We start from the raw sequence: 13923 nt of genomic DNA on the forward strand, positions 1-13923 counted from the left end.
TATGAAGCAGTCTTGCTAAAACAATCAAACCTGGCCAGGCATGGTGGCTCACACCTGGAATCCCAGCACTTTGGGAGGCCAAGGCGGGCGGATCACAAGGTAAGGCTTTGGAGACCAGCCTGGCCAACATGGAGAAACCTCGTCTCTACTAAAAATACAAAATTAGCCAGGCATGGTGGCACATGCCTGTAATCCCAGCTACTCGGGAGGCTAAGGCAGGAGAATTGCTTGAACCGGGAGGCAGAGATTGTGGTGAGCCGAGATTGCGCTATTGCACTCCAGCCTGGGCAACAAGAGCGAAACTCTGTCTCAAAAAAAAAAAAAAAAAAGAATCAAACCTGAGCATAATCAAGCCTCTGGATCCAATCACCAACTTACAGAAAATACAAAGGTTAAACCTACATATTTAACTATATTACAAAGAAACAACCAGCAAAATCTAGCGTGAGTGACTAGGAGGAGTGTGATCCTCTATATTAAGAGACTTAAAAAACATATTAACTGATCACACAGGGCATGGTGGCTCATGCCTATAATCCCAGCACTTTGGGAGGCCGAGGCAGGCGGATCACAAGGTCAGGAGTTTGAGACCAGCCTGGCCGATATGGTGAAACTCCGTCTCTACTAAAAATACAAAAATTAGCTGGGCGTGGTGGTGGGCGCCTGTAGTCCCAGGTACTCGGGAGGCTGAGGCAGCAGAATTGCTTGAACCCGGGAAGCAGAGGTTGCAGTGAGCTGAGATTGCGTCACTGCACTCCAGCCTGGGGGACAGGATGAGACTCCGTGCCCCCCCACCTCCCCCCGAAATAAAACTTATTTACTGATCACGCTGGGCCTGGTGGCTCATGCCTGTAATCCTATCACTTTGGGAGGCCAAGGCGGGTAAATCACCTGAGGTCAGGAGTTCGAGACCAGACTGACCAATATGGTGAAACTCCGTCTCTACTAAAAATACAAAAAATTGGCCAGGTGTGGTGGCAGGTGCCTGTAATCCCAACTACTCAGGAGGTCGAGGCAGGAGAATCACTTGAACCTGGGAGGCAGAGGTTGCAGTGAGCCGAGATTATACCATGGCATTCCAGCTTGGGCAACAAGAGCAAACTCCATCTCAAAAAAAAAAAAAAGACGTATTAACTGATCACAGTATGAGGATGTGACTTAGATCCTGATTTTTTAAAACTTTTTCAATCCATTTATGACCAATGAAAATTTGAATCTGATCTGACATTATATGATACTAAGGATTTTTTTGTTATAATAGCATTGTAGCCATGTTCTTAAAAGAGCTCTTATTTTTTACAGGTAATATCAAAATATTTAAGAATGAAATGATGCAATGCCTTTGATTTGCTTTATTTATTTAATTTTTTTTGAGATGGGAGTCTCACTCTATCGCACAGGCTTGAGTGCAGTGGCACAATCTCAGCTCATAGCAATCTCCAACTCCTGCGTTACAGTGATTCTCCTGCCTCAGCCTCCCCAGTAGCTTGGATTGCAGGCGCCTGCCACCGCACTCAGCTAATTTTTGTATTTTTAGTAGAGACAGGGTTTTACCATGTTGGCTAGGCTGGTCTCGAACTCCTGACCTCAGGTGATCCACCTGCCTTGGCCTCCCAAAGGCCATTACAGGCATGAGCTACCACACCCAGCCAATATGCTTTAAAATAATACAGGAAGACAATGACAAATGCTGATAACATTGTGAAGAAAGAGAACTCTCATAAATTGCTAGTGGGATGTAAAATGGTAGAGCCACTTTGGAAAATAGTTTGGCAGTTTCTTAAAAAGTTAAACATAAATCTATCATATGACCCAGCAATTCTACTCCACTCCTGGATATCATCCAAGAGAAATGAAAACATATGGTCCCACAAAGCCTTGCAATGTGAACGTTTATGGCACCATCATTCATAATGGCCAAACAGTGGAAACAACCCAAACATCCATCGACTGGTGAACTGCTAAGCAAAAGAAGATATATCCACACGCTGGAAGACCATTCAACAGTAAAAAGGAATGAATTACTGACACATGGCACAAAATGAATGAAGCTCAAGAAAGAAAGAAAGAAAGATGGGCACAAAAGCCTACCTATCGGCCGGGCACAGTGGCTCACACCTGTGATCCCAGAACTTTGGGAGGCTGAGGCGGGCGGACTGCTTGAGGCCAGGAGTTCGAGACAAGCCTCGCTGCCACAGCAAAACCCTGTCTCTACTAAAAATACAAAAATTAGCTGAGCGTGGTGGCAGGTGCCTGTAATCTCAGCTACTCGGGAGGCTGAGGCAGGAGAATCGCTTGAACCTGGGAGGTAGAGGTTGCAGTGAGCCGAGATAACGCCATTGCGCTCCAGCCTAGGCAACAGTCCGAGACTCCGTCTAAAAAAAAAAAAAAAAAAAAAGCCTACTCATCCTGTGATTCCACTTACATTAAACATCCAGAAAGGGCAGGTTTATAGAGACAGAAAGTAGATTAGTGGCTGCCTGGGACTAGTGGTGGGAATGGGAATTGATTCTAAACCAACACAAGGGATCTTATGGGGTGACAGAAACGTTCTGTGGCTAGATTGTGGTCATAGCTTTACAACTCGGTAAACTTACTAACAATCATTGCATTATACAGTTAAAATGGGTGATCTTATGGTATGTAAATTATACCTCAATAAAGTTGTTCTTAAAAGGCAAGGAGTATTTCCTGCTGACAGGTCTTTAAAAAAATAAACAAAAATAATAAATAGCCAGGAGCAGTGGTTCACGCCTGTAATCCCAGCACTTTGGGAGGCCGAGGCAGGTGGATCACCTGAGGTTAGGAGTTCAAGACTAGCCTGATCAATATGGCAAAACCCCATCTCTACTAAAAATACAAAAATTAGCCAGGCGTGGTGGCGCATGCCTATAATCCCAGCTACTTGGGAGGTTGAGGCAGGAGATCGCTTGAACCGGGAGGCGGAGGTTGCTGTAAGCTGAGATCGCGCCATTGCTTTCCAGCCTGGGTGCCGGAGCAAAACTCTGTCTCAAAAAAAAAAATAATAATAATTAATAAATAAAAAGGCAAGGAATATAGGGAAAAGTCAAAAGAGATGGACTGTGAGAAGACTGGGAAAGCCAGAAGAATGGTGGAAAATGTAGCATGGAGTAAGACAATAAAAATACAAGAGGACTAATTTCTAATTTTAAAAATAATAAAAAATAAGAACCAGAAATTGATGTATGTGGGATGAGGCAGAATCAGCCATGTGTTGATGGTTATTGAGGGTGACAGGCACATGGGAGTTCATTATACTATTCTATCTGCTTTAGTATATTGGAAATTCTCCACAATAAAAAGGTTGTTTTGCTTTGTCTTTTTTTTTTTTTTTTTTTTTTTTTTAAGAAATAGGGTCTCACTCTGTCCCCCAGGCTGGAGCCATTATAGCTCACTACAGCTTCTGACTCCTAGGCTCAAGGGATCCTGCCACCTCAGCCTCCCTGGTAGCTGGGACTATAGGTATGCACCACCACATCTGGCTAATTTTTGTTGCTGTTGTTGAGATGGGGTCTTGCTCTGTCGCCCAGGCTAGAGTGTAGTGTCGCCATCATAGCTCACTGCAGCCTCCAACTCTTGACCTCAAACGAGCTTCCCTAAGTGCTGAGATTACAGGTGTGAGCTACCAGGCGCAGCCAGGTTTTAAGAGATCAACGCATACTCCTGGTACTCAGTGACCTCTTCAAGTTATCCTTGCCATTATGGGTCTCTAATCTGATCAAGTATCCTATTTCACTCAGTCTCAAGCAAAACAGACAATCTAAAGTTGCTGCTCTGACAGGCTCTCTTCAAATGATTTCCATTTCCTTGGGCAAGAACTCAGAACAAGCTTGTCCAGGATGCATGCGGCCCAGGATGGCTTTGAATGCGGCCCAACACAAATTTGTGAACTTTCTTTTTTTTTTTTTGAGAAGGAGTCTCGCTCTGTCACCCAGGCTGGAATGCAATGGCGTGATCTTGGCTCACTGCAAGCTCCGACTCCCGGGTTCACGCCATTCTCCTGCCTCAGCCTCCCGAGTAGCTGGGACCACCAGCACCTGCCACCACGCCTGGCTAATTTTTTGTATTTTTAGTAGAGACGGGGTTTCACCTTGTTAGCCAGGATGGTCTCGATCTCCTGACCCTGTGATCCGCCCACCTCAGCCTCCCAAAGTGCTGGGATTACAGGCGTGAGCCACTGCGCCCAGCCAAATTTGTGAACTTTCTTAAAACATTACGAGATTTTTTTGCAATTTTTTTAAGCTTATCTGCTATGGTTACTGTTAGTCTATTTTATGTGTGACCCAAAACAACTTTTCATCTTCCAGTGCGGCCCTGGGAAGCCAAAAGATTGGACACCCCTGACTTCGGATGTTTATTTTATTTTATTTATTTCTTTATTTTGAGACGGAGTCTTGCTCTGTCGCCCAGGCTGGAGTACGGGGGCTCGATCTCGGCTCACTGCAACTTCCTACTCCTGGGTCCAAGCGATTCTCCTGCCTCAGCCCCCTGAGTAGCTGGGATTACAGGCACCTGCCACCACGCCTGGCTAATTTTTGTGTTTTTAGTAGAGATGTGATTTCACAATGTTGGCCAAGCTGGTCTCAAACTCCTCACCTCAAGTGATCCACCCACCTCAGCCTCTGAAAGTGTTGGGATTACAGGTGTGAGCCACCATGCCCGGCCAAGTTTTGTCTACATTTCTACATGCACTTTTCTGGAGAGAGGTTCTATAGCTCTCAACAGATTCTCAAAGAGTCAAAATTCACTTGCCCCACCCCCACCCCTGTGATTGAACCATTTTAATCAGGATAATTTTTACCTATGAACAACAAAAGTTGTTACCAAAAAGTATGGTTGTATGGATCCAGTCAGGCTTGCATTTATTTATTTATTTATTTATTTGAGACAGAGTATAGTTCTTTCGCCCAGACTGGAGTGCAGTGGCACAACGATCTCTGCTCACTGCAATCTCAGCCTCCCGGGTTCAAGCAATTATCCTGTCTCAGCCTCCCAAGTAGCTGGGACTACAGGCATGTGCCACCACGCCCGTCTAATATTTGTATTTTTAGTAGAGAGGGGTTTTGCCATGTTGGCCAGGCTGGTCTCGAACTCCTGACCTCAGGTGATCCGCCCACCTCGGCCTCCCAAAGTGCTAGGATTATAGGTGTGAGCCACCGCGCCCAGTCAAGCCAGGCTTTTAATTTCATTCTGTATTCTTTAAATTCTACATTAACAAAATACAATGCTTCATAGTTTGCTAAAACAATGTGTTTTTACAAGACAAACTTTCTACAGTTCCACTTCTTTTTTTTTTTTTTTTTTGAGACGGAGTCTCGTGCTGTTGCCCAGGCTGGAGTGCAGTGGCGGGATCTCGGCTCACTGCAAGCTCCGCCTCCCGGGTTCACGCCATTCTCCTGCCTCAGTCTCCCGAGTAGCTGGGACTACAAGCGCCTCCCAGGTTCACGCCATTCTCCTGCCTTAGCCTCCCGAGTAGCTAGGACTACAGGCGCCCGCCACCACGCCTGGCTAATTTTTTTTTTTTTTTAGTAGAGACAGGGTTTCACCGTGCTAGCCAGGATGGTCTCGATCTCCTGACCTCGTGATCTGCCTGCCTCGGCCTCCCAAAGTGCTAGGATTACAGGCGTGAGCCACTGCGCCCCGCCTACAGTTCCACTTCTTAGAAGACTGTATGGTATGAAAATAATGTACAAGAGTTTGGGTCATAACAATTTACTTTTCTATGTCTCTAATTTTGTTTATATGTTTTGAGAAAGGGTCTTGCTCTGTTCCTCAGGCTGGAATGCAATGAGTAATCACGGCTCACTGCAGTCTCAACCTCCTAGGCTCAAGTGATCCTCCAGCCTCAGCCTCCCCAGAAGCTGCAGGCGTTTGCCACCACACCTGGTTAATTTTTAATTTTTTGTAGAGACAGGTTTGGGGAGGGGGGGTCCTTAGCACGTTGACTAGGCTGGTCTCGAACTCCTGGGCTCAAACAATCCTCCTGCATAGGCCTCCCAGTGTTGGGATTACAGGCATGAGCCACAGCACCTGGACAATTTCCAAGATATAGTAAACTGCTGAACCACCTTAGGGTGCGTTTCAGCCTTAGAGGTCTTTTCTCTGCTAGTTACAAAACAAGATCCAGGGTATCATTCTAGGTTTATCAAAAATCTCTCTTCCCTAGACAATGGCTGGATAGAGGAAGAAAAAGCAGGCCCTTTGATTAGAGACACATCTTAATGCTGGCTTTACATTCTCAGTCACGTGTTTTAAGCAAGATTTGAAATTCCTTCTGAAGAGCCTCGCTCCAGAGAGCGCCCTAAACCGAAATGGGAAACTGAGGCTAAGGTTCCAAGTACCTTCAAACCGCCGGTACAGTACAAGGGCACGGAAGAGCGCAGACCGCGGACAAGGAAAGCCAGCATAAAAGCTGGAGGGGAGAAAGGAGAAAAGCGATCGGGCTGCCCTGAGTGAGGATATTCAGGCAAGCCAGCAGGGATTTAAGAGCAGCCTCCCGAGTCCGTGGGGGCAACGCCACAGTTCAGCCCCTTCCCCTCCCTCAGCTCGAGTCTTCCCGCCCCGTGCCGGTCAGCCCGAGGACCCCAGCGCCGCCCAGACCCGCCTTCCCCACAGACCCCGCCACCTGTCAGTGAAAGGCCGCAGCCAGGGGCAAAGAAGTGGTTCAGTGGCTCAGAGGTCCCCAATGGGCCAAAGTTGCCCTAAAACCCGGGGGAGTGGCCTCGGCCTCCGCCCCCCGGCCCGGCCTTGCCAAGCTTTACCTTGAGTGCCAGGTGATGGACGCGGCCCAGGCCAGGCTCGGCCAGCAACTGCAGCAAACCCAGCATTGGGAGCAGCCGGAGGCCCGCGGCCAGCCTAGGACCGCGGGAGGCGGGGGAGCCGACGGGCGCCAGAGCGGCCATGTTTGTTCCAGCATCACCAGCCGCTTCCTCTCCCGCCCACTTCCGGGGTGAAAGGGCGCAGCCGCCGGAAGGGCCCAGGGAGCGGGGCTCGGCGGCTAGCTCCGCTGACCCTGTGGTCGTTTTCCTGGAGATTGCGACCTAGGAAGTCGTCGAGGAGCCTGTGCTGCCCACTTCGGGGCCCTTCGATCGGCCCCTCCTGTGCAGACTTTCAGTTAGAGATGAAGCCAACCTATTGGCGGTTGCCATAACAACGGTGGCCGAACCAGACCAGCCCGGGCCGCACCTCCGCCTCGCTGAGCTTTGGAAGCGACCTTGGGCTCCGGGGACCCCTGACCTCAGGGTCGGGGGTAAGCTGTGTCAGCCGCACGGTGTCGGGCCACTGATTGAACTGATTTCACTGAGCGTTGACTCGGAGGAAAATATCTAAAAATTCCCGGCTCGCCGTAGGGGTCCTGTGGTTTTCTAGGCGCTTCACACTCAAATACAAGCGAAATGGTTGCAATAATACGATTGATTGAGCCCTTATGAGGCAATTTGTTAGGCCTTTTGTTGTATTTAATTTTTGGAACAATTTGATGAGCTAGGAGGTACGTATTATCATTATTCCTACTTTACAGGTAAGCAAACTGAGGCTCTGAGAAATAAGTCATTTGCTCCAGCTTGAGCTGGGAATCACACGGAAGCTCTTAACTCCTGTGTTCTGTTGCCTCATGCTATTTCATCCAACCCCAAGTCTGGGTCTTAACATTTTTCTCTTAATTCTGTATGGAAACTTTCTTTGCTTCTTTTAGAAATTATAGGAACTTCTTTTTTTTGAGACGGAGTCTAGCTCTTGTCACCCAGGCTGGAGTGCAATGGCACGATCTCAGCTCACTGCAACCTCCGCCTTCCGGGTTCAAGCGATTCTCCTGCCTCAGCCTCCGGAGTAACTAGAATTACAGGCCTGCGCCACCACGCCCGGCTAATTTTTGTATTTTTAGTAGACACGGGGTTTCTCCCATGTTGGCCAGGCTGGTCTCGAACTCCTGACCTCAAGTTATTCTCCCGCCTCGGCCTCCCAAAGTGCTGGGATTACAGGCGTGAGCCACTGCGCCCAACCTGCTTTGGAGTACTTTTTATCTTTTAAAGTTAAGTGTCATCTTTGAAAATCTCTGGTTTTAAATTTGAATATAATACTGTACTAAAAACGAAATGAGGCCTGGCAGGGTGGTGATTCGCGCCTGAATCCCAGCACTTTGGAAGGCCGAGGCGAGCGGATCACTTGAAAGTCAGTTGTTCGGGACCAGCCTGGGCAACATGGCGAAACCTCGTCTCTACTAAAAATATAAAAATTAGCGGGGCATCACGGCCGCGCGCCTGTAGTCCCAGCTACTGGGGAGGCTGAGGCAGGAGAATCACTTGAACCTGGGAGGCGGAGGTTTCAGTAAGCCAAGATCATGCCACTGCACTCCAGCCTGGGTGACAGAGTGAGACTCTGTCTCAATAAAAAAAAATCAGGTAAGAATCTTAATCCCATTTTATAATACAATAGTGATGAAACATTAAAATAGTTTTAAATAGGAGACTTTTGTCTTAGTTTCTGGACAACAGTTTTATAAGGGCTTAAAACTGGGTTCATAGGATTCCTTGCTTCTCTATACTTGGGTATTATCATGTGACCTACATAGGGTCATACCAGTGCTGTCTGTCCAGGGGTTTAAGAGGATATCTTCTTTCACATATTTGAAAGCTGTATTGTGCCAGTCATTATTTGGGAATTGAGAGGAATAAGAATGAGGGAAAACTGACTACAAAGACATTGTGGAGCATTTTCTCTACAGTTACTTCTTAAATTCTGAGAAAACTGCTGCCTTGACAATTACATTTAGCCATGTGATTTCATAGTTTCAAGAAAAGATTATTTGCATAATCATTATGCTGTGACTGGAAACAGACAGGTTGAGTAACAGAACAAGTTATGCCTGCTTCTCCTGGCAACATTTTCAAAGGGACGTTACACTTTAAGGTATTGACTGAAAAAGCCTGCAGGGGCTGGAAAGACTGATCTCCTAAGCTTGGCTTTTAGCCTTACTCTCTTAGTCAAGTACATTTTATTTTTCTATTTTCTCTCCTTTTTTTTTTTGAGACAGAGACACTGTTGCCCAGGACTGAGTGCAGTGGTGTGACATCTGTTCACTGTAGTCTCCACCTCCCAGTTCAAGGGAGTCTCATGCCTCAGCCTCCCTAGCTGGGACCACAGGTGTGCGCCAGTATGCTCAGCTAATTTTTGTATTTTTGCTAGAGATGGGGTTTCACCATGTTGGCCAGGCTGGTCTTGAACTCCTGGCCTCAAGTGATCTGCTCACCTCGGCTTCCCAAATTGCTGGATTACAGGCGTAAGCCACCCTGCCTGGACTATTTTCTCTAACTTTTCAGGATCAGCTTAAGGTTGCTACTAGAATGTGTAGTGTTGAATCTAGTGCTATTATTATTAAATAATTATTTGATATCGGTTTAGACATTTTCAGAACTCGTTTAAGTAATTAATGTGTTAATAGTCTCCAGTTTAAGAAAGTATAATTGCCATTTGTTTTTCTTATCAAAAGACTTGATAGGCCTGGCTGGTGTCTCATGCCTGTAATCCCAGCACTTTGGGAGGCCAAGGCTGGTGGATAACTTGAGCCCAGGAGTTTGCCACCAGCCTGGGCAACATGGTGAAACACCTTCTCTACAAAAAATACAAAAATTAGGCCAGGGGCGGTGGCTCAGGCCTGTAATCTCAGCACTTTGGGAGGCTGAGGTCAGTGGATCACCTGAGGCCAGGAGTCTGAGACCAGCCTAGCTAACATGGCAAAACCCCATCTCTACTAAAAATACAAAAATTAGCCAGGCATGGTGGCGCATGCCTGTAATCCCAGCTACTCAGGAGGCTGAGACAGGAGAATTGCTTGAACTTGGGAAGCGGAGGTTACAGTGAGCCCAGATTGTACCATTGCACTCCAGCCTGTGTGACAGAGCGAGATTCTGTCTCAAAAAGAAAAAAAATTTAGCGAGCATGATTGCACCAATTCACTCCAGCCTGTGCGACAGAGCAAGACTCTGTCTCAAAAACAAAACAAAACAAAAAACACAAAAATTAGCAGGCATGGTGACACGCACCTGTAGTCCCAGCTACTCAGGAGGCAGAGAGGTGGTAGGATTGCTTGAGCCCAGGAGTCAACACTGGAGTAAGCCATGACACTTTTATCCAGCTTGGGTGACAGAGCAAGACCCTGTCAAAAAAAAAAAAAAAAAAAAAGAGTCGATTGATATTGCAAACCAAAAGCCTCTGTTAAGACAGTATAGGAAACTAGTGGTCAAGTTGGGGCCTAGCAATACATTCAGAAGTCAAATGCTACTTTTCATTCTTTGACTTGAAACACCATTTCTTCCAGGATTGCAGCTAAAGTTTTCATGCATTTCTTGGGGTGTCGGGAATGCCTCCAAGTGCATCTTTTTGTAGAAAGTGATCATGGAAAAGCCAGGCTCTGACACACTTTGAGTCCTGTCGATTGGAGAGAAACTTCAAAATTACTCCTCAACCTGACGACCCTAGTGTATAACTTGCTCAGCCACAGGACAGGCAGTTTTTCTTGATTTTATGTACATCTTTACAGGGGAATTGGATTATTCGTTGTAAAAATTCATTGCAGTTTTAGCATTTCACTCACCATGGAGTTCCTGGTTTTATCCTACTTCACTTTTTCCAGTTGATTGCTTTCTTGAGTCCCTAGTAAGTAGTTCGAATGCAAAAGAAGTTGGAAATTTTAAGCTAAAAACAAGTTATTTTGAAGAAGAAAAAATCCTGAGAATTTCATTAGAAGTAGTTCTTCACCAGTAGACAACCAATCAACTGTAAGTTAAGGCAGGCGGTCCTGCTGCATCAGAAATGTTTAAAGGCCTGTATTCCCAGCTACTGGGGAAGATGGTTTGAATCCAGGAATTCAAGGCTGCAGTGAGCTATGATCATGCCACTGCACTCCAGTCTGGGCAACAGAGCAAGACCTCTCTAAAAAGAAAAACAAAACACACACAAAAAAAGAAAATGCTGAAAGGATTGCTTTATTTTCTACAATAAGTAAAAATCCTCCAGAAAACAGGAGGAAAGGAAAGGGAACTGATACTTGTGTGTATATTATGTGCTAAACATTTTATACATATTCTTTCTTTTAATTTTAATTTTTTTTTTTTTTTTTTGAGACAGAGTCTTACTTTGTTTCCCAGGCTGGAGTGCAGTGGTGCAATCACGGCTCACTGCAGCTTCCAACTCCCAGGCTCAAGCGATCCTACTGCCTCAAGCCCTCAAGTAGCTAAGCACAACCGTGCCGGGCTAATTTTTGTATTTTTTTGTGGAGACGGTTTCGCCATGTTGCCCAGGCTGGTTTAAATCTCCTGGGCTCAAACAATCCTCCAACCTTCACCTCCCAAAGTGCTGGGATTATAGGCATAAGCCACCTTTCTTTCAACCTTTACAATAACCTTTGAAGTAGCATTATTTCTATTTTATTTTTTTATTTTTGAGACAGGGTCTCGCTCTCAGGAGTGCAGTGGCATGATCAAGGCTCACTGCAGCCTCAATTTACCAGGCTCAAGCAATTGTCCCACCTCAGCCTCCCGGGTAGCTGGGATTACAGTTGTGCACCTCACTATGCTTGGCAAATTTTTTTATTTTTTGTGGACACGAGGTTTTTCCATGTTGCTCAAACTGGTCTTGAATGCCTGGTCTCAAGCGATCTGCCTGCCTTGGCCTCCCAAAGTGTTGGGATTACAGGCGTGAGCCACTGTGCATGGCCATATTTCCATTTTAAAGGAGGAAACTGGCCGGGAGTGGTGGCTCATGCCTGTAATCCCAGCACTTTGGGAGGCCGAGGCGGGCGGATCACGAGGTCAGGAGATGAGACCATCCTGGCTAACACGGTGAAACCCCGTCTCTACTAAAAATACAAAATATTAGCCAGGCATGGTGGCGGGTGCCTGTAGTCCCAGCTACTCGGGAGGCTGAGACAGGAGAATGGCTTGAACCCAGGAGGCGGAGCTTGCAGTGAGCGGAGATGGCACCACTGCACTCCAGCCTGGGCGACAGAGCCAGACTCTTATCTCAAAAAAAAAAGAGGAAACTGGGCCGGGCGCGGTGGCTCACGCCTGTAATCCCAGCACTTTGGGAGGACGAGGCGGGTGGATCACGAGGTCGGGAGATCGAGACCATCCTGGCTAACATGGTGAAACCCTGTCTCTACTAAATGTACAAAAAATTAGCCGGGCGTGATGGCGGGCGCCTGTAGTCCCAGCTACTTGGGAGGCTGAGGCAGGAGAATGGTGTGAACCCAGGAGACGGAGCTTGCAGTGAGCCGAGATCGCGCCACTGCACTGCGACAAAGCGAGACTCCGTCTCAAAAAAAAAAAAAAAAAAGGAAACTGAGGCTTAGAGAAGGAAAGTAATTCAGCCAAAGCTCTCTATAGCTGTCTGGACAGAACTATCCAAATCTGGCTAACACCAAAGACTGTACTTAACCCCAGTTCGTTCATTTCAGACTAATGACAACCTATGAGATCCCTGTCTTTTTTTTTTTTTTTTTTTTTTTTTTTTGAGATGGAGTCTTGCTCTGTCGCCAGGCTGGAATGAAGTGGTGCGATCGCGGCTCACTGTAACCTCTGCCTCCTGGGTTCAAGCGATTCTCCTGCCTCAGCCTCCTGAGTAGCTGGGATTACAGGCACACCACCACACCTAATTTTTTTGTATTTTTAGTAGACATGGGTTTTTGCTATGTTGCCCAGGCTGGTCTTGAACTCCTGGGCTCAAGCGATCCGCCTGCCTCGGCCTCCTAAAGTGCTGGGATTACAGGCGTGAGCCACTGCGTCTGGCCAAGATCCCTGTCTTCTCAATGAGTAAACTGAAGCTCAGATAATGTAACTTGCAGAAGGCCACACAACTAATAAGTAGTGGAACACTGGGATCCCAATTTAACAATTTCAAAACCCTATCTGCTTTAAAATCTCATATCTATCTACAACTATATAAATATCTGTCCACCTAAGATCCTGAATTAGATGTTTATTAGTTGCAAGCAGGGTTAGAATTGCCAAAAAGCCCTGATACAATTGTTTGCCTCTAACTACACAGCCACCTATACAGGGTCTCTGTTCTGTTTGACCGGATACCTTATTTCATTGCTAATACTGTCCATGTGATCAGATTATTCAGTGGAACATGTTTGAGTCCCCCACTGAGAGTAGGAAAAAAAAAAAACATAAACTTACAGGGTTTTTTGTTTTTGTTTTTGTTTTCGAGATGGAGTCTCGCTCTGTTGCCCAGGCTGGAGTGCAGTGGTGCGATCTTGGATCACCACAACCTCCACCTCCCAGGTTCACGCGATTCTCCTGCCATAGCCTCCCGAGTAGCTGGGACTACAGGCGTGCGCCACCATGCCCAGCTAATTTTTGTATTTTTAGTAGAGACAGAGTTTCACTATGTTGGCCAGGCTGGTCTCGAACTCCTGACCTCATGATCCATCCTCCTCGGCCTCCCAAAGTGCTGGGATTACAGGTGTGAACCACTGCGCCCAGCTGTTTTGTTTTTTACTTAATAATTAACATAGGGGACTTTTGTGACCAAATGTGTTGGGATTTCTTCCCACCACCAACCAAGTAATTAATTTTGTAGTGGACATCAGCTGAGTGTCCTTTAATTTAGTGTTTTTTTAATTTTTATTTTTTTTTAGAGACTGGGTCTTGCTGTCACCCTGGCCATAGTCTAATGGTGCAATCACGGCCCACTGCAGCCTCGCACTTCACCTGCCTCAGCCACCATATACCTGGAGATAGTGTCAGATATCACAAGTTGAGGGCTTGGTCCTCAAGACTGCCCCCCACCCCAAGTAGGTGTCAATCTTAAGTTTTAGGTTATGTGATCTGTCTTTTTGACGAACTGTTTATAAATCAGAAATCTCAAGTCCTCCTTTTTGGGTTTAATTTGTTACAGTGC

At 46.5% G+C, this 13923-nt stretch overlaps 2 protein-coding genes across 9 annotated transcripts in view; one reads left to right on the plus strand and one right to left on the minus strand.

Moving 5' to 3' along the window:
- Positions 1-6992, minus strand: part of GPR107 (G protein-coupled receptor 107) — an 86871-nt gene extending 79879 nt beyond the window's left edge. For all 4 annotated transcript variants that reach the window (XM_009457495.5, XM_009457494.5, XM_054658471.2 and 1 more), the window contains exon 1: positions 6783-6992. In XM_009457495.5, coding sequence (XP_009455770.1) covers positions 6783-6923 — 141 coding nt within the window. In that variant the 5' untranslated portion in view covers positions 6924-6992. The remainder of the gene's footprint in view (positions 1-6782) is intronic.
- Positions 6978-13923, plus strand: part of FNBP1 (formin binding protein 1) — a 167811-nt gene continuing 160865 nt past the window's right edge. For all 5 annotated transcript variants that reach the window (XM_063788172.1, XM_063788176.1, XM_016961853.4 and 2 more), the window contains exon 1: positions 6978-7510. The gene's annotated coding sequence lies outside the window, so the exon portion shown is untranslated. The remainder of the gene's footprint in view (positions 7511-13923) is intronic.

Source organism: Pan troglodytes, chromosome 11 (assembly GCF_028858775.2).
Source record: "Pan troglodytes isolate AG18354 chromosome 11, NHGRI_mPanTro3-v2.0_pri, whole genome shotgun sequence".
In the NCBI taxonomy this organism is placed as follows: domain Eukaryota; kingdom Metazoa; phylum Chordata; class Mammalia; order Primates; family Hominidae; genus Pan; species Pan troglodytes.